Below are 23,832 nucleotides of genomic sequence, written 5' to 3'. Positions count from 1 at the left end.
TGGACTCATCCCTGGGCTCCCTCCCTGACCTGCCCGCGCAGCGAGGCCACCGGCCGGGCGAGGGGCGCAGCCCACGGCCTGACCCCGGCAGCCCCGGGTCGAGTCCCGAGCCCGCGCCACCCCGACGGCGCCTACCGAGCACGCGGACCGGCGACGGCGCCTGCAGCCTGGGCGCGGCGCGCGGCTGACTTCCGGGCTGGGGGCGGGGCCGCGCTGACTTCCGGTCCGCGAGGCGGGGCGAGGCTGACTTCCGGGACTGGAGTTGGACCCCGCGGGTCCTAGACGTGAGAGGGCGGTGCGCCCCCGCCCCCACGGCTGGACGCGTGCGCAGTGAGTGGGAGCCACGGCCGTGACCGCCGACGTCCGCCCCGCCCACTTACCACGGGGGACCGCGAGAGGGCCCCGCGAGAGCGCTGAGTCCTGGCGGCGCACGCAGAGCGGCCCCGGCCCGGCCCGAGAGCCGTCGTTGTACCTCGAAAAGGCCTTTAAAACGACGAGGGAAACGTGAAGTCCCTAAAGTTAGCCCAAGAACAGGGGCATACGGATTCATGGGGCCATTGTAGACACGCGCCTTTCCGGCCAGATGGAGGGACCGGCCCTCCCCGGGCCGCGCGGCCGTGGCCACTGCAGTGTCTCCCGGACGCTGGAAGAACGCACGAGAGCTTGTCTTGCTGCTTCCTTTTTCTTGGTCTCCAGGTCGGAGTTCTCTGCTGTACACAGGTGAGTACCGCAGCACGTAATGTCGCCTAGGAGAAACACACACACACAAGCCTCGACGTTTCACCAAGATACGCACGACATGGACATTCTGGAGACCGCATGTCTTACCAGTCGGCCCAGGTCCCCAAATCGAGCGTGCGTCGGAATCCCTTGGTGAGCTTGTTGAAACACTGCTGGATCCTGTCCCCAGGAGTGAGTGGGGCCCGAACATGCACGTGTTGCAATGCTTCTGGTCCAGTAACCACACCTTGAGAACCTCTCCTCTAAGCTGCAGCCAAACTGGGCTCTGCCTGAACAGGTAGGTTCCCTGACCTGACGCTCGCCTCAGCTCACATTCTGTCTTCTTGAAATGGCCCTCCCTCTGTTAAGATCCTGCACCCTCTCCAAGGCCCCTTTGACTCGTTCGCACCCCCTTTAGACCATTCCTCCTGTGAATTAGGTAAAACTGAGTTGACACCCTGACAAATTCCACTTTGCATAGTTATCTGCATAGCTCCATCTTTCCTGCTAGATTACAAACCATTTAAAGATGAAGCCCGTTCTGGTATTCTACAAATATTAAATAAGTAAACAAATGGTATCAAATTTGGTTAAAATCTTGCTGAATATTGGTAACAGCAAAAGACTGAAAATAAATACATTATCCATAAGGAGGGGACTGAATGAATAAAATCTGTACATTGTGCCAATCATCAATGCATTACACCTCAGCTCTAAATTCAAACTTCATTGCCTGCTTCGTGAAAAGGCATCTGAGCCCCCTGTTTTTGTGCTGTCAGGTATGATGTTGCGCTTTGTCAGTAGAGGGTGCTGGAGAGACACTGCAGGAGGAAGACCTTTTCAATTCCTGGTTCCGCTTGGGCTGTGCTGGATCTGCAGGCTGCTTCAGCTCACAGGACTTCTCCAGAATCCAGCTCTCACACTGCATGTTGGCCTGCAGCCCCCAGTGTCCCCCAGCGTCCCCTGGCAACCCCTTAGGTGGTTTTCTGCAAAGTGCCTCCAGCAAGACACCTTCTGTGGAAGAGTTTTCCCAGCACAAGGAGGATTTCCAGGAAGTTCCAGTGCAGTGCCAAGTGGCCTCTCTGCCATCCAGTGAGCCACAGCTAGTCCTCTCCCTGGGGGTAGAGTGGGCTCCTCATTGGGGCTCCTTCATCGCCTGGGGGTTTTTGCCTTGTTTCTTGCCGTTCTTAAATTCTTTATAGTCCAGTTGTTGGCCTCCTTGCTCCAATCCCCAGTTAGTTAATAATTCATTATATTAAACTACCTCTGTTCAAAGTACTGTGTGGTTTCTCTCTCCCGATTGGGCCCTGTCAAATACATCTGTCCACACAATGTAGTGTATGCATCTGTGAAGAAGGAATGAGGAATATATGTATTTACTATGGAGTGCTCTCCAGAATATATAGTATTGCTGAATGGAAAAAGAAAGATGGAGAAAAGTATATAAATATACTATAGTTAAAAGAGAGGTTACAGCCCTGGCCGGTTTTGCTCAGTGGTTAGAGCGTCGGCCTGCGAACTGGAGAGATCGGGTTCGGTTCCTGCTAGGGGCGCATGCCTCAGTTGCAGTTTGTCCCCGGTTAGGGTCGTGTGAGTGGCAACCACTCAATGTGTCTCTCTCACATTGATATTTCTCTCTTCTCTCTCCCTCCCTATCTCCCTCCTGTTCTATCTGAAGATGAATGCAAAAATGTCTTCTGGTGAGGATTAAAAAAGGGGGGGGGCTACAAGATGCAAATATTGAAATATATATATGGCAACACATAAAATGTGGTATTTTGGTTATGGGTAGTAGAGTTAGTACTGTTAGTCTGATACTTATTATGTGTGTAATGCGAAACAATGTAAATTATTATTTTATGTAGGTGCCACTGGGAACCAGGTCTTTTGGCATGAAAGGAAGGAGTCACAGATGGAAGACCAATGAGGTTAATAAATTAGAACCCCGTATTCCTGGATTTGAATTAGAAGGACCAGTGTGGATTTTTTCTTTTAAAAGTACATTTTTTCCTAATACTGTCCACTGAAAAGTCCTAGAAACAATGACCAATTCAGTACCGATGAGCAATTCTGGTACCCATTTTGTGGTTTTAAAATACCAATTCCTACTAAGGAACCAGGCTTCTTGTGGAAAAGGCTGATTGCAGCAAGAAATGAACAAGGAAATATAGGGTATCCCAAAGAATGTATACACACTTTGAATAATTACAAAGCCATTTAATTGTTTTGTCGACACCTGTTTTCACACTGATGTCTGTCCCGGTCCACGCAATGGAATCACAAACATCGAGAAACATTTCATTTGGTCTTTGAGTGCATTATTGTTCAATGGCTACTCTCAATTCAGTGACTGTTACTAGTTTTGAAGCATAGACTCTATCCTGTAAATATCCCCAGGAAAAAACATCTGGAGGTGTGAGGTCTGGTGAACAGGAGGGTATTCTACAAAACCCCTTCGTCCAGCCCACCTATTTGGCAAAATCTCAAGGTAGGATCTTACATCATGATGGTAGGAGTCCTGTCAAGTCCCACGTGGGAGTGCAGAGCTTGGGCCACTGGAGAGAAGGAAGTATAGGGACTTGGGTCACCGAATCAGGCAAAGGTAGAGAGATTCCAAAATGGCAGAGTGAATGGAAGCTACACAGACCATCTCCCAGGACCAAACTGGAATTACAACTAAAATAAAGACAAATCTTTGGGGAAAAGCAACAGAAAAGCAGCTGGAAAGGATCCATATAACCAGGGACAGGAAAAAAAGACATTGAATCGAGCCTGGTAGGTCTGCAGAGGCGTGAGAGGGCAGGCTGGGAGTCCACAGACAGCATCTGTCTTAGCTGTGAGCAGCTCTTTCGGGTTAAAATCCCAAGCTGGCTCCACAGCACAGAGGGCCGGGACAGAGCACTAAATTAGCTACAGCCACTCATCTTGGGCTCTGGGAGAGGGACAGTGGACTGGACTGGAACTGTGTGGGGACACTCAGGATTTGGAGGGCGCTGAAAGTTTTTGCTGAGTCACACCCTCACAGGACAGGGGCCATCTTGCTCAGGGAACCTCTTCCCCAAACCCTGGGGAGAAACAGCAGCCCCTCCCTCAGAGATTTAACCCAACCCAGCTGGGCCAGAGAAATGCAAATTGAGGCTCATTAACAACCAGCATCTGCCCCACACTCTGGAAATCCTCTTAGGCTGAACACCTGTGGGAGTTTTTCATTCCGTTGAGGATTACAACCTAAGGCTCATCAAATAACTGAGACTAATAGCTTCCAGACAAAAAGCTTGAGGATAACAACCTTTCCTGGGCTTGCAAATCTATCCAGGAAAATAAGACTTGACAGTGGTGTTTAACGGTCCTCCCACACTCATCCAAACCCAGTAGAGGGAGCCACAATCAGCAGAACACCAACACCCACAGGGAAAATTTGGCAGGCAGAGTTCAGAGCCATGATCTTGAGGAAGTTCAACATCATGAGTAAGGAGCTCAGCACCACAAGTAAAGATACACAATGGAAGGAATAACCAGCAGAGTAGAGGAAGCTGAGGACCAGATCAGTGAATTAGAAGACAGGGTAGAAAAAAGTCAACCAATCAGAAAACCAAAAGGAAAAAAACAATTAAAAAACAGGAAGGCAGCTTAAGAGAACTGTGGGACAAACTGGAAATGTAACAATACTCGCTTTCGCTTTAGGAGTTCCAGAAGAAGAAGAAAATGAGTAAGGGTTAGAGAATATATTTGAAGAAATAGTGACAGATAAAACCTCCCTAACTTGTTGAAGGAAGAAGGCATTCAAGTTCAAGAAGCACTGAGAGCCCCAAGTAAGAAGAACCCAAACAGGCCCACACCACGACACATAATAATTAAAATGCCAGAAATTAAAGACAAAGAGAGAATCCTAAAGGCAGCTAGAGATAAGCAACAGGTTACCTACAAAGGAACCCCCCCCCCCCCCATAGACTATCATCTGACTTCTCAACAGAAACACTACAGGCCAGAAGGGAACGGCATGAAGTAATCAAGGTGTCCCACATGGCTATCATTCAAAATAGAAGGAGAAAGCCCTGGGATTAGGGAGATCCGGGTTTGGTTCCTGCTGAGGGCACGTACCTCGGTTGCAGTTTGTCCCCAACCCTGGTTGGTGGTGCAGGTGGCGGCCACTCGATGTGTCCCTTTCACGTTGATGTTTCTCACTTTCTCTTTGTTCACTTCTCTCTCCCTCCCACTCTATCTGAACAAAAAATGGGAAAATGTCCTCGGGTGAAGATAAAAAAAAAAGAAACAACCAACCCTAACAAGTGGAACTCTCTGAGCCTCAAATTATTTCAAAACAAAAAGTCTTTTTTTAAAAAGAGAGACTTAAACACACAAACCAATTGTAATACAGACAATTAGAACATACTGGACCTTATTTAGATCCTGATGTAAACTAAGAGAGAGAGAGAGAGAGAGAGAGAGAGAGAGAGAGAGAGAATGGGGGAAATGATAAAACAGTACCAAAAATATATACAAACAACTACCTAAAATTATCCTTACTCATGCAGAAAATTGGTGTTTTCTGAGAAGTGCCAACAGGGATTTGCAGGACGTTAATCTGGCAGCCAGGTAAGACCTAAATTAAACTGATGCACTTGTAAAAAGCTGTAGGAACCAAAAATTCTATAAATAAGAAAATTTAATGGGGGAAAATTTCAAGATCCTAGTGAGGTTTCTAGGCCCTGGAGTAGCCTTAAATATTTTCTTGACCTTGGTGATGTCAACGTTCTGGGACTTCTGAGGACTGCGAGGACTGCTGCTTTGATAAAGACAAAGACACCCACAAGTTGCTTTTCGTACTCGCCCCTGAATTCATCAGGCACGTTCTCATTTCTGACCATCCTGTATGAGCATGCACGGATTCTCTAAATCGTTTATTTTTAACACAGTTGGACAGTTCCGTTTAGCCCTACATGTGGTACCATTTCTTGGGAAGCGATATTCTTTGCAACTGTACGGGCAGAGTCACCCGCACTAACGGTAAGACGCAGCAGGCTCCCGCCGGCTCGCCGCAGCGCCCGCTTCACACGTTCCTCGCGCTCCCACGGACCACGTGCGTCCGGGTCCCGCCGCGCGTGCGCACTTCCGCCTCGCCAGTTCTACGTGCCGCGTCTCGGGGCGGCAATGGCGGCGGGCCGGGGCCGCGCTTCCGCCCCTCCCCACCAGGGCGGCCCCGTCTCGGCCGGGCCCGCGCCGGATAGGTGGCGCGCGTCTGACGCCAAGCCGACAGTCCTTTGCGCCCCGGAACGAGGCCAATCTCTGCCCCTCCGGTCGGGCCGCCGCTCGCTCTGCGCCTCCGCGACGTCCGAGTGGAACGGGTCGCGCTCCGCCCCGCGCGCTCCGATTGGCTGCGGGGCCCGTCCCACCCCCTGTTCGGTGTTCTCATTGGTCGAGCGGAGCCGAGGGGTGGGGCCGCGCCGGAGGCGACGACAACAAAGGGCGGCGGGCGGCCGGCGGCGGTGACCGAGTCTCCCGGTGCTTCCCTCAGGTCACGCGCGCCGGCCCCCGCCTGCCCTACTCCAGATGAAGTGTGAGCACTGCACGCGGAAGGTGGGCCCCTCGCGTCGGTGTGGCCGGGGGTCGGGATGTGGGGCCGCGGGGTCGCGGTCGGGGTCAGGGGTCTGGGTTGCTCGCTGCCGGGCTCCGGGAGCCCCTGTCCGCAGCGCGGCCCGTGGTGAGCGTGGGAAGGACGCCGCGGTGCTGAGTCCGCGGCCGCGGGGCCCGGCGTCACCTCGCTGCCTCGGGAAGCCCGAGGTCGGACGTGGTGCGCGGCTGATAGAACCGGTCTGCCTTGGGTTGGACGGACTTCGACCGGGACGTGAGCGCGAACCCTGCGCCGGCCCGGGTGGTGCCGCCGAGTTAGCTGGGCTGCAGCTTCGTGCGCCGAGCCAGCCTTTCAAATGTCTCTGAAGCCAAAAACCCCAGAAAAGCAGACCAACCTGTTACCTCCCCGGGCACCGGCGCAAATCCCATTCTGAATGAGAACAATTGATACAGTGTTTTTCGGGTTTTTAAAAACTTTCCAAAAACGTCAGCGCTTGTAGTAACAAAAAATACAGAAGTGTGGCCCTCCTCGCCACCTGTGTAACCATGGTAACTTGATAGCCTTCCACTCCTGTTTCTGGGCCGTGATAGCATAAATAACCACACAGTGCAGGCAGGGGTTTTTTTTCTTCTTCCTAAGAATTGAATCACATCATAAATGTTATTCCATCAGTCCCCCGCCCTTTTTTTAAACCTAGCATTATGCAGGAAATTGCTTTTCAGAGCATTACATGTACTTCTAGTTCCTTGTGTTCTAAGTACAACTGTGTCCAGGTAGTTGGGCACTAATTTACCTGTTGATGGAGGACACATCGCTTCCCGGTTTCCACTAATTCAACAATACAGTGGTGGTGGGTGTGTGTGTCCACAGGTACATGTGCTTTTATTTACCTAGAAAAGATTTCTAGTCATGAGGTTAATTGACCAGACAGTACACTTTTTTTAAAGCGAGTCAGAATAAAAATTCTTCCATATGTTTCTTTGCTTTTTCAAGGAATGTAGTAAGAAAACAAAAACCGATGACCAAGAGAATGCATCTGTCGAGGTACCGAGTCCAGCCCAGGAGAATGGAGAGGCAAGTAGATTTTTCCATTTCGATACAGCCTGGAGGAAACAGTAGCTGCTGGTTTTCTCCTCTTTGGGGCTCATGTCCCCGTGTACATCATTGCTCTAAGGAAAAAAGAAGTGAGAAATAAATGGGCCAAAGTGGTGCCCCTGCCAGGGGCCAGACATGCGGGCCAGTCAGTAGGAGACGCACGGCCTTCCAGATAAGAGGGTTGGAGAGCGCGTCATCTTGGAATAGAGCAAAACAGACTGCCTTGGGAGCAAAGGAAAATGTCGTCCTTGGTCATCTACCAGAGATAGTGGTGTGATGTTTAAACCTCCAGTTCTTTGTTATTTATTTACTTATGGTAATGTGTTTTATTGATTTTTTTTTTTAGAGTGAGAGGAAGGGAGAGATAGAAACATTGATGAGAGCAAGCCATCCATTGGCTGCCTCCTGCACGCCCCCGACCTGGGATCGAGCCCGAACCCCAGGCATGTGCCCTGACCAGGAATTGAACTGGGACCTGTCAGTCTTTGGGACAATGCTCAATCCACTGAGCCACACCAGCTGGGACTCCAATTCTTTTTTTTTTTTTTTTTTGGCATGTGTCCCTAGCAGGAACCAAACCCGGGACTCTCTGGTCCACAGGCCAATGCTCCAACTGCTGAGCCAAACTGGCCAGGGCTCTTTTTTTTTCAGTCAGAAGTTCCATTTTGTAAAATGGGGTTTAGGTGGGTAATTTGTACAAATGGTTCAATTTTCACAGTTCTGTAAGTGCACTTTTGTGGTGGTTCCTTTGACAACTCAGTTGTGGAGGTTTGAAACCTACCTTAGCTACTAGTGGTGGTTATTGGGCACATAAGCCCAGCTGGACGCTAGAGGAAGTGTTTTGCACCAGCGATCTCATTTTGTGCTCAGAACCAGCATTTCCAGTTAGCTCCACTGCTGTCCCCACTGTGCAGAGGAAAGGGTGCAGTGGGGGAGGTTAAGGTCACTTCTTCCTTTAGAAAGTACTGGCACCAGTTTTGCAAATGGGAGTTGGCAACACTAGAGAAGCAAGTACAGGATTTCTCAGTGGTTTAGTGGGCCTGATAGCACATTAGTCTGACAGGCGTTGATCTGGTCCCTCCTGCCCCAGCACTGCTCTGCGCTCTGGGAGTGTAGGCCTTAGTGAGCAGAGGGGATGAGAGGGCACCGGGGTGCTAGGGCAAAAGGGAGCAGGGACTGCCTTGGTCTGCTGGGGCCTCCCACACCTGCCCTCTGGCAACATCACCTTGGACAGACATCTAACCCTGGGAGCCCCAGTTTCCTTATCAGTGACATGGGGAGTTAGATTACTCCCCCCCCACCCATGTGCTTTGGTAACAGCAAGATAACATGTGTACACAGCCTGAGTGGGAGCCCCGCCAGCTCAGTGGTGGACATCCTGTTAGATTGGGCCCGCCAGGGACGGGGCTACTGGAGTGGGCCCTGGGGTAGTGAGAATTTAGGGTGCGGGGCATTGGGATGGGGTGTGAGTCCACCAGGCACAGAGAAGGAATGGACGGAAGTGGTCTTGGGGGAAAGCGGTGGGAGCACTGAGTTTGGTCAAGGGGACGTATCTGATGTGTGTTTAAGGGCAGGTGACAGAGGGCAGCTGCAGCTGGCTGGACCAGAGGGAGCATGGAAGGATGCCATGTATGAGACAGGGTGGTGGGGCCTGGTGGGCCAGTCAGAGTGGAAAAGGCAGAAAAGAAGGCACAGCACAGGGAGCCGAGTGCAGTTTGAGCTCCATGGACACGGAGCTTTCTGCAGGGTGCTGGTCTGGAGTTGCGGGGAGAGAGCTCTGTTGGAGATGGAGGGGGAGAGGTGCTGGGAACTCTGGCAGGCTGGCAGCACTCGGATGTGAGGCTGATTGGAGGAGGGTTGGTGGACAGACTCCTGCAGACTGCATGTGTTTAGGAGGCAGGAGGAGGAAGAGGAAGGAATGTGAGGGGTGGGAAGGGCCCATGGGAGCCTGCAGGAGGGACTGGGTGGGAGCAGCATGTCAGGTGGCAGGCCGGGAGGAGGCCCTGCCGAGTGCAGCAGTACAGAATGTGGTTGTGGGCCCCTCTGCGGGGCAGTAGAGGCAGGATTCTTAGGGCAGCTCAACAGTGTCTATTAAGCACCAGCTGTGTGCCAGGCCACATGCTCCAGACCCTTGGTGCAGCAGCTCTGGCCCCCCCCACCCCACCCCCCACCACTTTATTAGAAGTGCAGACTCTTGGGCCCCATTCAGACTTCATGAGTGTGCATCTGCAGCATCATGAGGTCCCAGGGTGAGCTGCATAGTGACACTCGGGCGTGTGGGGAGGAGGAGGAAGTGACAGTGTGCATTCCCATTCCCAGATGGGATGGCCTATCCGGAGCCATCTATTACCAGGTCACAATTTAAAGAAAAATAAATGCACAGCCTTCAGGAGCTTCTGTTACATGTTCACATGGCTTCAGTAGGCTTCAGAATGTTTATATGTTTACCCGCTAAATATTTATTGAGCACCTTCTGTATGCGGGGCCTCTTGGAACAGAAGAGGCCTAGGTTCCTGCCCGCAGAGCTTGTGTGTCATGGTGAGAGACAACACATAGGTGCCAGCTGGTAATCCAGGTTGTTCTGACAGGTGCCTGTGAGGGCCCAAGGGGTGAGCTGGCCTCTTGGGGAGCATTTCCCACAGAGGTGATCCAGAGCAGTCAGGGCCAGTTAGGCTGGAAGTGAGAGCCAGGGGAGTGACAGAGACAAGGGCCACGAGCTGGGTCAAGGAGAGGCCCGCTGTACAGAGGAGGTATAGCTTGTATTTCAGTACATCTCAGGCATTCTTGTGGACCTCAGGCTGCAGGGTGTCAATCAAAAGAAGAAGGGGATAGCAGGTTTGTAGCCTGGGCATCCAGGTGAGCTAGTCCCTATTACTGAGGGTGGCCTGAGGGTCCTGGTACACGTGGAATGCCAGAACTGCAGTGAGCTATGCCAGTTCTGAACTCCCATGGCTGCCGTGGGACCTGGGTGAGCTCACTGGGGAGGGCATAGCAGGCCAAGACCAGGAGCCCCAAGAGGCAGCAGAGGAGGGGATTTAGGGAGGAGGAGAGAGGCCAGGCTGCTCCCAGGACATAGGAGTGTCATTTTCTCCACCTGGATTGTCATCTGTGACACTCGCTGGCTCACCGTGACCTGGGTCCCATCCCTGTGTGCCTCTAGCACCTGGAGCGCGGGCCTGGCCCCGTGACTTTTAGATGTTCAGTGTCTGTTCCCATTGTGCCTCTTCGGCTCCTTTCCCTGAAGACCATGTGTTCAAGAGTTTTTACTGCGTCAGGCCAAATATCATCTTTCTTTTGCAGAAGGGAGAATTCCATAAGTTGGCAGATGCTAAGATATTTCTGAGTGACTGCCTGGCGTGTGACAGTTGTGTGACCGCAGAGGAAGGAGTCCAAGTTTCCCAGCAGAACGCCAAGGACTTCTTCCGCGTTCTGAACCTTAATAAGGTAAGGAGTCCCAGGTGCTAACTGGGGCCAGGCCTGGAGGAGACAGGTAGAGGTGGAGGTGGGGCATGGAAGCCTCTGCTGGGACATGGTACATGCAGCTTGGCCCTGTCCCTGTGTCCCATGCTAAAATCAACCCTCTCCAGAGCCATCAGAACAAAAATCAAATGGTCCAGAGTTATGTTCCCTTGCCCACTTGGGCAATGCCTGTGGCCAGGAACACCGACCAGGGTTTGGGGGAGGCTTCTGTCATGCAAGGTCCTGCAGTGGTAGCGTGCCTGAGGTCAGGGACCGTTGGTAACGTGCTGGTGCTGTTTTGCCTCTGGGGTGTTCTCAGAGGCATGGGTTTCCTAATGGGCTCATCAGGCTGGGGCAAGTCCCTGCAGACCTGCACAGAACTACCTGGTGTCACTTAACTTCCAGTAACAGCCCTCCTGCAGAGAAGAAGGTGAGAGGGAAACAAAGGGAAGATTAAGGCAGATGAGCTGAAAAGTACCTCCCAGTTTGCCCTCCTCCCACCCAGCCACAAGAAGCACCCCGCCCCTGTGCACAGGTGCCTGGAGCCCGGGCCACATGGAGCGCAGGTGCCCCAGGGAGTCCTCAGTGCAGTCCAGGTGGTGCTGGGACTGCAGCCGCATTGAATTTACAGGTTAATTTGGGGGAGCTTGTATTTCACCACATAGAGCCTTTTTATTCACGAGTGTACCGTCTTTCAGTTATCGTACACATGACCTTTGGCGAAGGGCTGCAGTTTTCCCCATAGATGTTTGTGTCGATTTATCCCTCCATTCTCCATATCTATGCTTAGTTCTTGGTGTGATTGGGGTTTTATTGTTGCTTTGTTACACGTATTACATTTTATTTGGTAACATTCTATAATTTTGATTATAGGTGTGTTGGATTTTTATTTTTTTAATCCTCACCCAAGGATATTTTTCCATTTATTTTCAGACAGAGTGGGAGGTAGGGATGGAGGGAGGGAGAGAAACATCTATGTGAGAGAGACACATTGATTGGTTGCCTCCTGCACAACCCTGACCAGGGCCAGGGACCAAATCGCAACTGAGGTACGTGCCCTTGACCAGAATTAAACCTATGACTTTTTTTTTAATCCTCAGCCGAGGACATTTTTCCATATTTTTTTCAGATAGACTGGGAGGGAGAGAGAGAGAGAGAAACATCAATGTGAAAGGGACACATCGAGTGGCTGCCAACCGCACGGGTCTCTCTGGACCGCAGGCCGATGCTCTAACCGCTGAGCCAAACCGGCCAGGGCAAACCTATGACTCTTTGTTCTGCAGGCTGAAGCTTTAACCGCTGAGCCAAACTGGCCAAGGCAGTGTGTTGGCTTTTATATGTGGCTATTTTGTAAACTTAATAGTCTAGTATTTTCCTAGATTATCTTAGGTTTTCTAGGTTTTAGACTGCAATTAGTAAATTTTATCTCTTTCAACGCCTATGCTTCTCTCACCTCTTTTTCTGATTTTGTTGTTTAAGACCCTTTTTTTTTCATCCTCACCTGAGGACATTTTTCCATTTTTTGTACAGATAGAGTGGGAGAGAGAGGAAGAGAGAGAGAGAGAAACATCGATGTGAAAGGGACACATCGAGTGGCTGCCACCCGCACGACCAACCAGGGCCGGGGACAAACTGCAACCGAGGTACGTGCCCTTAGCGGGAACCGAACCCGGGTCTCTCAGGACCGCAGGCCGACGCTCTAACCGCTGAGCCAAACTGGCCAGGGCTGTTGTTTAAGACCCTTAAATCAGTCTCAAGTAACAGTGCTGATAAATGGCACTAACCTCTTCTTTTACTGTTATAGATGTTTGTTTTAATTTTTTTTAAATTGATTTTAGAGAGGGAGAGAGAGAGCAAAACATCGATGAGAGAGAACATCGATTGGCCGTCTCCTGCATGCCCCCCACTGGGGATCGGGCCCACAACCTGGGCATGTGCCCTGACCGGGATTCTAACCAGCGACCTCTTGGTGCAGGGTCGACGCTCAGCCCCTGAGCCACACCAGCCAGACTTTTACATAGATGTTTGCAGAAACTTCTAGTAGTTCCCCACATCAGTGAACATTTCACCTGCAGATAATGGATACCCACTTAGATTGGCATAAATAATAAAGAAATGGCAAATTCATGAAACTTACAGCTTCGGAGTTGGTTGAGTTAGCCACTCAGGGCTTCCACCAGCAAAAAGCAGTTTCCATTTCCCTGCTCAGCCGGGCTCTGGGCTCAGGCTGATCCCCTCCTGGTCATAGCCTGGCTCCCTTTTCAGAGGAGGTGACATTCGGGTGGGAGTGAAGCGGGAACCCTGGAGAAATCCTGGGCAGGGCCTTGGGCAGAGGGGTAAGAGAAGAAGCACTGGGTCCGGCTCCTTAAAAGTTGCCACTAAATGGCCTGGGCTTGAGGCCTCCTAGGGGACTGGGCTCTGGGCACCACTTCAGTATGGTTTTTTTAAAGTATGTGTAGCCCTGGCCAGTTTGGCTCAGCGGTTAGAGCGTTGGCATGCGGACCAGAGAGTCCTGGGTTCGGTTCCTACTAAGGGCATGTACCTCTTTTGCAGTTTGTCACCACCCAGGTTGGGGTCGTATGGATGGCAGCCACTCTGTGTGTCTCTCTCACATTGATGTTTCTCTCTCTCTCTTCCTCCCTCTCTCCCTCCTGCTCTATCTAAAGATAAATGAAAAAAAAAAAAAAAAAAGTCTTCAGGTGAGGATTAAAAAAAAATGTGTGTATATTTTTACTGTTACTGAGTTGTTTCAGTTATTTATGGGCCAATATTATAATTTATATTTTTCTTTTTAATCCTCACCTGAGGATATTTTTTTATTTCTTCAGAAAGAGAGGGAGGGAGGGAGGGCGGGAGAGACAGAGAGAGAGAGAGAGAAAGGGAAATAGAAAGGGAAAGAGAAAGAGAAAGAGAAAGAGAAAGAGAAAGAAACATTGATGTGAGAGGGACACATTGACTGGTTGTCTCCCACACAACCCTGACCAGGGCCTGAGACGAACTGCAACTGAGGTACATGCCCTTGACCGGAATCGAACCTGCGACTTTTTGGTCCATGGGCCGACGTTCTAACTGCTGAGCCAAACCAGCCAGAGCTATATTTTTCTTTGAAATTATCATTTTTCTCCAGATATTTGCATTTGGTAATATGATATTTCCCTAAAGTTGACAATAATCTCTTGGGCCATCCCATATTTTACTTGTAACTTCTTTCTCTTTTTTTCCTTAGTTATTCTTGCCAGCATTTGTCCATTTACTAGTCTTTGCATAGAAGTTCTGTTCCCCCTGTCTGTTCTGGATCTGCCATTGAATTGTAATCACTACATATGTGACATTCTTCTCTGTTTCTTCTAGAAATGTGATACCTCAAAGCACAAGGTGCTGGCAGTGTCCGTGTGTCCTCATTCTCTGCCTTATTTTGCTGCTAAATTCAGCCTCAGTGTCCCTGATGCATCCAGAAGGCTCTGTGGCTTCCTCAAAAGCCTTGGTGAGGCACCTTGATATTACTGTGAATTTAAAACATGAGTTTGTAACTACCCGTTGTGTATCTAGAGTTCCGTTTTGAAGGGCACAGGATAGGTATGAACTTCTGTGAGTCTCATGGAATGTAAGAGGACCCTGCTTCTGACCCACGGGTGTCACTTACCCCCGTGCTTTGCAGTGGGTATTGTGTTACTGCCAGAGATGGCCCCTCTGGGAGCTGCGAGTGAGCGTCTTTGGACAGAGTAGCCAGGGGGTACGTGGGGGGCTCCATCAATTGCCGAGCATTGTTGTGTTGGCCTGGCCCACGGGCCTCTGAGGGAGGGCATCTGTGTGATCAAGAGGGAGGGCTGCACGAGTGGGGCCTGGTTTCCCAGGAATCTCTAGTGCAGGGCAGGAAGGGAGTGGACTCTGTCTGCGTGAAGAACGAGAGGTCGCCAGTTCAGAACACTGCAAGGACGCAGATGTGAATGAACACTGCAGAAACACTGCCTCCCACAGCAAGAGGAAGGCTCTGCCAGAGCCTGCTGTCAGACCAGAACTGAGCCTGCCCCTGTGGAGATGTCATGGCCCCGGGGCATCCTGGTGCATGGCCTTCAACGGGCAGGCTCAGAAGGGGAGAACTTGAGCCATTTGCCAAATATTTTTTGTTATTCCTCAGTAGCTCTTTTCAAAGGCATAAACACATTGGGGATTAGTAATAAAATAAGACAAGGTTTAGAATAAACATAGATGCCTTTCTGCTCCTTGGTGCGCTTGGTATGGAGCCGGCTCGGTGCACAGCACCACCAGAGCAAGGCGGAGCTGCGAGCCTGGACTTGACAAGTTAATCCTTCCACTGTCTGAAAAAGCCCCAGGTGAGCTTAGTTTTACCAAAGATCAAGTTATTAGATGCTGTATGGTCTTGTAGTGAACGGCCCTATTTTGACACTTAAAAAAATAAATAGTTGGGTATTATAAATTAATATTAATAATGAAAACATATTCATAGTGGACCTGATTTCTTAAGGTAATGGTTTTAGATGACACTTAGAATTTTTTTTAAGGGTAACTGGCTGCTTTTAAGGTTTAGACTGGCTGTAGATATTAAAATTATTTGCTTATTTTATACTTATTGAAAATACATTATTTTCTCTCAAGTTTATTTGCCAATAGTAAGAAAACATATTTTAAAAAGATAACTAAAAATCAACATAAAATAAGATCATAAATGTGCACTCAGCCAGTTTACTCATTTTATTTATTTTAAAGATGTCAAGGATTGTTACTTACTGAAATTTAGATAGTGAATTGGGACAGAATGCCGTTAGTACCTTATAATATTCCATTAAGTTACATGTGGAATACTGTAAGGTACTTATATAAATACAGATGTAGTGAGAAAAACAGGAAGTAGAAGAGAGAACACCGGTATTTTATCATGAAAATTAAGTGCTATTGTTTAAAAAAAAAAGCACACAGTCCTGGTCTTATGGTTAGTGATCCAGCCAAGAGCTGAGGGTTGTGAGAGAGCCCAAGAGAAAAGCCTGCAGAGCTGCTCAGTCCTGGGAGAGGAGGCCACGGAGGTGCTGTGGAGCTGAGTGCCCCTCTTCCCTGCAGGGGTGCACTATGTCTTCGACATGACAATAGCTGCAGATTTCAGCATCCTGGAGAGTCAGAAAGAATTCGTGCGTCGGTACCACCAGCACAGTGAGGAGGAGCCCACGTTACCCATGCTGACCTCCGCCTGTCCCGGTGAGTACCCAGGCCACAGCTGCATCACACGGGATTGGGTTTGGGGCAGGCGATTGTAGTGGATGAGGTCAGAGGTCAGTGGCCTCATAGAGCGGGAGGGATGAGTCTGGGCCTGATGCACAATTTTATGTCCACCAACATATTTACTGATGCTGTAGTTTGGGGGTGCATGTGAGGTGGGGAGACCTGACAGGTAAGGATAATGTCTTACCTTCATTTATCCACATTTCTGAAGTTTCTGAAACAAATATATTATGTATTAAGAAAAGTAAACCTAGTCCTGGCCAGTTTGACCCAGCGGTTAGAGCATCGGCTCGCAGACCAATGAGTCATGGGTTCGATTCCAGTCAATAGCATGTACCTCTGTTGCGATTCATCCCTGGCCCTGGTTGGGGTCGTGCGGGAGGTAAACACTTCATGTGTCCCTTTCATGTTGATGTTTCTCTCTCTCTCTCTCTCTCTCTCTCTCTCTTCCTCTCTCTCCCTCCCACTCTATCTGAACAAAAATGGAAAAATGTCCCCAGGTGAGGATAAAAAAAGAAAAGTAAACCTAGCCCTGGCCAGTTTGGCTCAGCAGTTACAGTGTTGGACTGGACCACAGAGTCTCAGGTTCCATTTGAGGTCAAGTGCACTTATCTCAGTTGCAGGTTCAATCCCCTGCCCAAGTTGGGGTCATGCGGGAGGCAACCAATCAGTGTCTCTCACATCAATGTTTGTCTCTTTCTCCCCCTCCACCCCCACCCCCGTTCCACTCTATCTGAAAAATTCAATGGAAAAATATCCTCAAGTGAGAATCAAAAAAAATTTCTTTCCATTGATACTGAGATTTTATCAGGAACGCTCCCAGGTGTCCTGGGCGTGTCTGTAGGGTCAGCGGGTGTCATGCAATCCTCTCCTCCCCTGGTCAGGCCCTGGGAAAAGGAGGCCAGCTGTGGCTCCTGCAGGTCGAGCGCCTGGCTTTGTGGCTAGCTGCCTGCTCTGTGCCCATCCTGAAAACCACAGCAGCAGCAGTGCCCCCTGGGGATGCGGTGGGAGCCGTCCACGTGGGCTTTGTGGCTGTCAGCTCCCCTCTGAACTGTGGCGTGTCCTGGCCACGAGAACAGCTTTGCAGCTGGCACAGTGGCACTGGAACCATGCACTGGCGCTGCCTCGGCAGCTCTTCTCGGTGTGTGCTCTCTTTTGGGGGACCAGCTATCCTGGCTTTTTCTCTCACTCTGTCCTCTGTCCTTGGACTGGCAAGGCTGCTCATTCCTCCACCTTTCACTCTAGGGCATAGGCACCTGGGATCCTGTGGCCCAGCTTCTGGCTTTGGGGTAGGCTCTGTCACACACTCCTGGCAAGGCCTGAAGAAATGGCAGCTTTACCCCAGGGGGATGGGGTCTGAGGAGCTCAGGATCCCTGGTTTGTGATGGGCAGCATAAGGAAGGAGCCACGAGGGACTGACACAGCCCTGGTCTCTCCCCAGGCTGGGTCCGATATGCGGAGCGGGTGCTAGGTCACCCAATCACGCCCCACCTCTGCACTGCCAAGTCTCCCCAGCAGATCATGGGCTCTCTGGTGAAGGATTACTTTGCCAGACGTCAGGTAAGTTGGCCTCTGTGGAGGTCAGCAGCCAGGACTGCATGTGGGGGTGGCAGTGATGGGAACTGAGGCGAGCGAGGGAGACACGGGGTGGACCCAGTGCTGCTGCTCGGTGGGAATTGTGGTGGGTGATGAGGCAGGAGCTGGTCTGCAGGAGACAGGGCTCCACCTGAGCAGCCCTTTGGTGCCCACCAAAGAGGCAGCTGGGTGGGTGGCAGGTAGGTGCTCTTCTCCACCAGCCTGGACACGATTTGCTCTGTCTCCACAGAACCTGTCACCAGACAAGATTTTCCACGTCATTGTGGCCCCGTGTTATGACAAGAAACTGGAGGCCCTTCGAGAAGATGTTCCCACAGCTTTGCATAGTTCCCGGGGTGCTGACTGCGTGTTAACCTCAGGTGAGAGGTGAATGGGGCCAGGTAAGTGCATGGGGGCCTCCGACGGGTCCCCTTCTGAGGTCACCAACAGGACCCTGGGAGAGTGAAGATGGAAACACTCCAGCCAGTGTGCGGTGCACGGCTCAGGGCTGAGGGAGCTGCTCAGGCAGCGTGGGGCAGTCACACCCAACCATGGGAGGGCTCTGACAGCCACACCTGTGCTGGGGCACCTGTGAAATTGTCTCTTTCCGTAACGCTGCAGCCCGCGCAGGGCCTCTTGTTGTGGGTGGAAATGAATCTTCAGAGCCGTTTAGAACAACGTGGCAGTCGGTCTAGGGTCCAGCTTAAGTCAGCAATCTTCAGGGGCGGAGATGCCCCTCCGTGAGTCCCCTAACACACGTGGAAACGCCTCCACTGCACAGGCTCGTGTAGGACCCTGAGACAGGAGGGGCCCCAACCACCTGATCCTGTGCTGCCAAAGGAAGGGCCAGAGCAGTGGGTTTTCATGGGAACCACGTTTCGTCATCTCTCCCCGGAGCGCAGAGGCAAATGTGTTCTCACCTTATGCGCACCTGACGGCATGGGCTGGTTTAGATGTGCTGCTGCAAGGTTTCCTTGGGAGCCTTCGCACAGAGGGGAGTCCAGAGTGGTTCTGATTCTTGACGGTCTCAGTGCAGGTAACAGTACACCCTGTAAACGCAGCCAGTGTGTCTTTGGTCATTCTGCCCACGTGAGGTTATCACAGAGTTTTCTACTTCAGAAGCAAAAACAGATCGTCTGCAAAGATTTATTTCAAGAGCAGAAAGAGGAATGAGATGCTTCTCTTACATTTTATTAATATTTTTTATTTTATTGGTATCACTTTGCACTTGAGATGGGCTTTTTGCTGTCTGAGAGGGACAGCATCCAAGGTCACCTTAACTCAGTTTCCTGCGGGGAAGAAGAGAACCCTGAAACCAGGTGCTGAGGATGTACGATGTTCCCCCAGGCTGGCCTGACGCCTCTTATTTGTCTGCAGGTGAAATTGTTCAGATAATGGAGCAGAGCGACCTCTCAGTGAAAGATGCTGCCGTGGACACTCTGTAAGTGGCTTTTTCAGAGAGGGCCACCTTGCGGATGGGTCTCCTGCATGATCTCTGGTGGTCACGTGTGCCAGGGCCTCCCTACTTCACAATGAGGCAACGTGCGATGCTGAGATGCAAGCGCAGGGAGGCACTTCCTACGCAGCCTCGGGGCCCTGCCACAATCCTCAGGCATCTCACTGGAATGAAGTGTAGCCCCGTGTGGGACACCCTTCACCGGGCTGGGGAGTCGCATTTCCATGGTCTGTTGCATACCAGCACTGTCCCTTTCTGAGACCTTCCAAGTCCCGACCTACCCCAGGGCGGCCGCCTCTGGGGAGAAGGCAGATGCCTCGGGTCCCTTCGCACCGGGAGCAATAGGCTGGGCTGCTGTGGTCAGTGTGACCCTAACTGATGACTGGTGCTTCTGCTGTGTCCTGTGCCCCGGGCACTGGGCAGAGCACTCCTGGGCCACTCAGCGGGTCCTGCCAGTGACACTGGGGCTGTGTGTGGCCCTTTTATGGTAGGCTGGCTTGAGATTAACAGAATCTCAGCAACTCGAGTGCCCATGGCCACAGCCTGTGGTTGAGCCAGGCTGACCACGCACTTCATGCTGGCCGGGGCGCAGGCATGCTCTCGAGTCAGCCCCAGGGTCCCAGGCCTCATCCTGTCAGGCTCGAGGTTCTGGGGGACACTTGACGCACCGTGCAGCAGAGAAGGGAAGTCACTGAGCTGCCCCGAGTGTAGCCCTACCTACAGCCTCAGATGGGTACAAACGTTTCACATTGATCACTGAAACTCAGTAAGACGGGATCTTGCCCACAATGGAAGGATTTCATGTGGCAACCTTGAGTAATAAAACTTAGGAAGTCTGACTTGATTCTTGATGCTTTTCTCTGCCTGATGAGGTTTGGAGACCAGAAGGAGGAGGAGGTGAGGTGCCATGATGGCACCAGCTCCGACGGGTACCTGGCACACATCTTCAGACACGCGGCCAAGGAGCTGTTCAATGAGGACGTGGGGGCAGTCACCTACCGAACGCTGAGGTGCGTGGGTACGCGCGCTGTCTGCTTGTGTGGTCAGCGCTGCCTCTCCAGAGCCTTGCGTGTGTGTGTGCGCGCGCGTGTGTGTGCACGTGCTGGAGGAAGAGCTGTCCTGTCTATAGAGTTTTTATACCAGTCAGGATCAAAAGGCCTTTTTTGTGTTTTACTTGCAGACTTTTGTCTTGCTGACCTTCCACACTTAGAGTGGAGATGGTTCTCAAGCTGCCTGAGGGGGCCTGGCAGATCAGAGTCCCTGTGTATGTTTTACAGGAACAAAGACTTCCGGGAGGTCACCCTGGAGAAGAACGGAGAGGTTCTGCTACGCTTTGCTGCTGCGTACGGCTTTCGAAACATCCAGAATGTGGTCCTAAAGCTGAAGAAGGGCAAGTTCCCATACCACTTCGTGGAGGTCCTTGCCTGTGCTGGGGGTAAGACGTGACCTCCATAGTACCATGGGAGATGGGCCCTTTTTTGCCCACCCCGAGCTTCGCTCAGCTTGGGCGGCTTTGCGGGACAGTGGACACAGCCCTGGTTGTTGTTACACGAGGGTCCCTCCCTTTCCCTCACACCCACCACATGAGAAGAAAGCAGGCACTTACGGTCACTTTTGGAACCCCTTGGTTAAGGGGTCTCTGAGAGGGGTCACTGCTTGGTGGTCCCAGGGGACAGCTAACTTGCCTTGTGGCAGCTGGTGGAGAGTCGAAGTACATGGGGACTGGAACTGGCCCTAGGGCTTGGAGAGGGTTCAGGAATGTCTGTGCCGTTCTGAGTGGGGGTGCCCCCAATACTCAGGTGGACACACCAGGTGGGCAGTTCCAGGTGGGACACTGGCTTCAAGAGAAGAGGCTCTAGTGGGCAGCGTAGACAACAAACATGGCCAGGATGGTGGAGAAGCTGCAAGTATTCGGGAGGGCTGGCGAGGGGTACCTGGAGGGCAGGTGTGAGGCTGGCTTTGGGATACCTGGTAGCCTTGGCAACATTGCTCCAGAGCCCAGATCCATGGAAGGCAGATCCCGTGGCTTAAGCAGAAGAGTGCATAGGAGGTGAGGACCGGAGGCGACTGGTGAGATGGGCTCCTGGAGGGGTCCATGCAGGGCCTCCAGGAAGGGTGTCCCGCACCTCTGTGCCAGTCAGGGTGGAGCTGGGCTGCGCTCACTGTGCCCTATAGTCAGAGCTCCAGCTGGGAGCCAGGGAGCTGGAGTGTGAGGGGAGAGTGAACAGAGTTCTCTGCCTCAGGCAAGGGAGAGATGGAGAGAAGCTTGGCTGGGCAGAGGTTTGCTTCAAATTCTTTTTTTAATCCTCACCCAAGGACATTTTTCCACTTTTTGTTCAGATAGAGTGGGAGGGGGAGAGAGAGAAACAATGATGTGAAAGGGACACATCGAGTGGCTGCCACCCGCACGACCCACCCAGGGTCAGGGACAAACTGCAGCCAAGGTATGCACCCTTAGCGGGAACTGAACTTGAGTCTCTGTGGACTGCAGGCCAATGTTCTAACTGCTGAGCCAAACCGGCCAGGGCTGCTTCAAATTCTTTTATCCTGTAAATCACATCACCTACCATGTTTGAGAGGATGTAGCTCCTGCACATGGGAGGCACCTGCTTTGTTCAGGCCACAGCGTCGGGCGCAGGCTCCTTGGTGCAGTCCCGGGTGAGCAGCACACTGGTTCTGCAGATACCAGGACGCAGATCCCTGGGAAGTGTCTGTGCTCCCTGGTTTGGTGAGTTTCCAGGGAACCTGGAAACCCAGATGTGTGCACACGGCCCTCAGTTCTAAAGGTTAGCAAGTTGTTTTGGTTACAGGTAACCACGTGTCATGGGCAATGTAAACAGGACAGAATAGGAGGGCACGGGGCTGTGAGCCTGTGACAAGGGTTCCTGAGTTCTCAGGACATGTCCCGGGCCCAGCTCCTGTCCTGCTCCAGGACTGTCTTCTCTTCAGGACAAGAAGAAAGGTAACAAGCTCCCTGCCCATGTCTTTCAGGATGCTTAAGTGGCAGGGGCCAAGCGCACACAGAGGATGGGCGTGTGGACAGGGCGCTCTTGCGGCAGATGGAAGGCGTCTGCGCTGCCACCCCTGCACAGCCCCCTGAGACCAGCGCCCAGGTGCAGGGGCTGTACCAGGAGTGGCTGGGTGGGGCCGACTCTCCCACGGTCCAGGCTGCTCTGCACACCGCCTACCAGGGCCCGGGGCAGCCCGCCAGCAGCCGGGACATCAAGTGGTAAAGGCCCAGCAGACGGGGCCATAGGCTGCCTGAAGAGGGAGGGTGTCAGGGGTGCGTGAAGACAAAGCTCATCTTCTCTTTCATCGCTTCGGTTCTCAGAACCGCTGCTGCCATCCTGACGGCTCCCTCGCTCCGATGGGCACTGTCTTTGCCATGTGTGCACTGGAATATGCACCTGAGAGGAGTGCCCCAGTGTATGTTCCCTTCTATCCTGAGATGAGAAGAAACCCAAAGAACAAGAATGGAGACAGACTGCTGTCTTCTAGGCTTAAAAAAATCCAAAAGTGTCCTGCGAAGAGCTAAGACCTGGTTCTGGTTCACGTGCCCCAGAGAGATCAGATGTGGAAATGACATGGCAGGTGGGCTGCAGGGTCACAGGGCCACAGACCTGCTTGCCCAGTTTGGACTGTGACTACCCATTTACGTTACTCTTGAAGATGTCTTTGCCACAACGTGAATAAACCACCACCTTTTGGCATCGAGCTCATACAAAAGTCTGCATTTCCACCTTTTCTTGGAATGAATCTACATTCTGGCAGCAGTGACCACATTCCTGAGACCAGGTCCTGCACTGGGGATTGGTGGGCACTGTAGATGAGGCCCCACATGTGCCCTTTTACATTCAGGGTTTGAGCTCAACTCACCTTGTGGGTAGGCCTGTCAATGGTGATCGGTATTACAGATGAGGATGGAGGATAGAAAGGCAGACGCTCTATTCAGTCCATACCTGGGTGGGGTCGGGCAGGTGAAGGCTGGCCAACCCAATCCATGGTTGGGCTAGACTGTTCTCTTGTGCTGCCCCTCACAGCGGGCTGGCTGCTCCCCTCGGCTCCAGGCAGCTCTGCGCTCCACGACAGCACTCCCGCCTGGCGCGCACTGCCCGTGGGCTCGCCTTACGTGAGAAGGAAGAGAGGGCAGTTCGCACACAACTGCACAGAAAGGGCTGACGACTACCCACAGAACCCTGAACTCGGCACATCAGGGCCCATCCTGTGAAGTGAGGCACCTGTGACCGGCCTAGAGTTGGCTTCTCAAAGCACTTGGATTTTGTTAACTTAGGGTGTCATTCTTTTTGAACCCCTCAGCCTGTTAGATTTCCCTCATTGATTTGTCATTGTACCTGCGTACCCATCTGAGTTCATAACTGGGGTATTGTGTGAAATTACATATTTTTTGCTTTCAATCTGTTTACAGTGGGGTTTCATTCTCTGGTAACTGATTATGGAATAAACAGATGAAGAGTGTCTGAGTGTGGGCGCTGGATGAACAGAACAGCTGCTGCGCTTCCCAGCCAGAGCCGGCATGTGCTCAGGCCGCATGTCACCAGTGTCGCGCCCTCACCTTGTACTGCTGGAGCCAACAGCTGGCCCAGTGCAGGAGCGCCATACTCCTGCCCCTGTCCCTGTCCCTGTCCCTGGCGGGCCTAGAATGGCAGGAGTCAGGTGCAGGGGCTGCTCTTCAAAAGCTGCCTCTTGTCCTGGCCAGTTT

General features: G+C 51.9%; 1 protein-coding gene and 1 long non-coding RNA gene across 3 annotated transcripts; both read left to right on the top strand.

Annotated features, from left to right (window-relative positions):
- Window positions 1-397: 397 nt before the first annotated feature.
- Window positions 398-1,995, top strand: LOC118634612. The gene is made up of 2 exons (XR_004960380.1): window positions 398-1,018; window positions 1,500-1,995. It is a non-coding gene; the product is annotated as an uncharacterized LOC118634612 (long non-coding RNA).
- A 4,175-nt stretch (window positions 1,996-6,170) lies between these two features.
- On the top strand, window positions 6,171-23,571 carry NARF (nuclear prelamin A recognition factor). Of its 2 annotated transcripts, XM_036268671.1 has the most exons (12): window positions 6,171-6,297; window positions 7,286-7,366; window positions 10,688-10,831; window positions 14,198-14,330; window positions 15,091-15,180; window positions 15,923-16,057; window positions 17,523-17,641; window positions 17,907-18,036; window positions 19,034-19,097; window positions 19,985-20,122; window positions 20,390-20,547; window positions 22,104-23,571. In XM_036268671.1, the coding sequence occupies exons 1-12, from the start codon at window positions 6,271-6,273 to the stop codon at window positions 22,343-22,345; spliced, it is 1,461 nt and encodes a 486-aa protein (XP_036124564.1). In that variant the 5' UTR covers window positions 6,171-6,270; the 3' UTR covers window positions 22,346-23,571. The 2 variants fall into 2 exon arrangements, with proteins under 2 accessions (XP_036124564.1, XP_036124565.1); XM_036268672.1 differs by lacking the exon at window positions 15,091-15,180 and having other exon boundaries at window positions 22,104-23,567.
- The last annotated feature ends 261 nt before the right edge of the window (window positions 23,572-23,832 follow it).

This window comes from Molossus molossus, unplaced genomic scaffold (assembly GCF_014108415.1).
Source record: "Molossus molossus isolate mMolMol1 unplaced genomic scaffold, mMolMol1.p scaffold_m16_p_19, whole genome shotgun sequence".
NCBI classification, from domain to species: Eukaryota; Metazoa; Chordata; class Mammalia; order Chiroptera; family Molossidae; genus Molossus; species Molossus molossus.
This window is presented reverse-complemented; position numbering and strand designations above follow the sequence as displayed.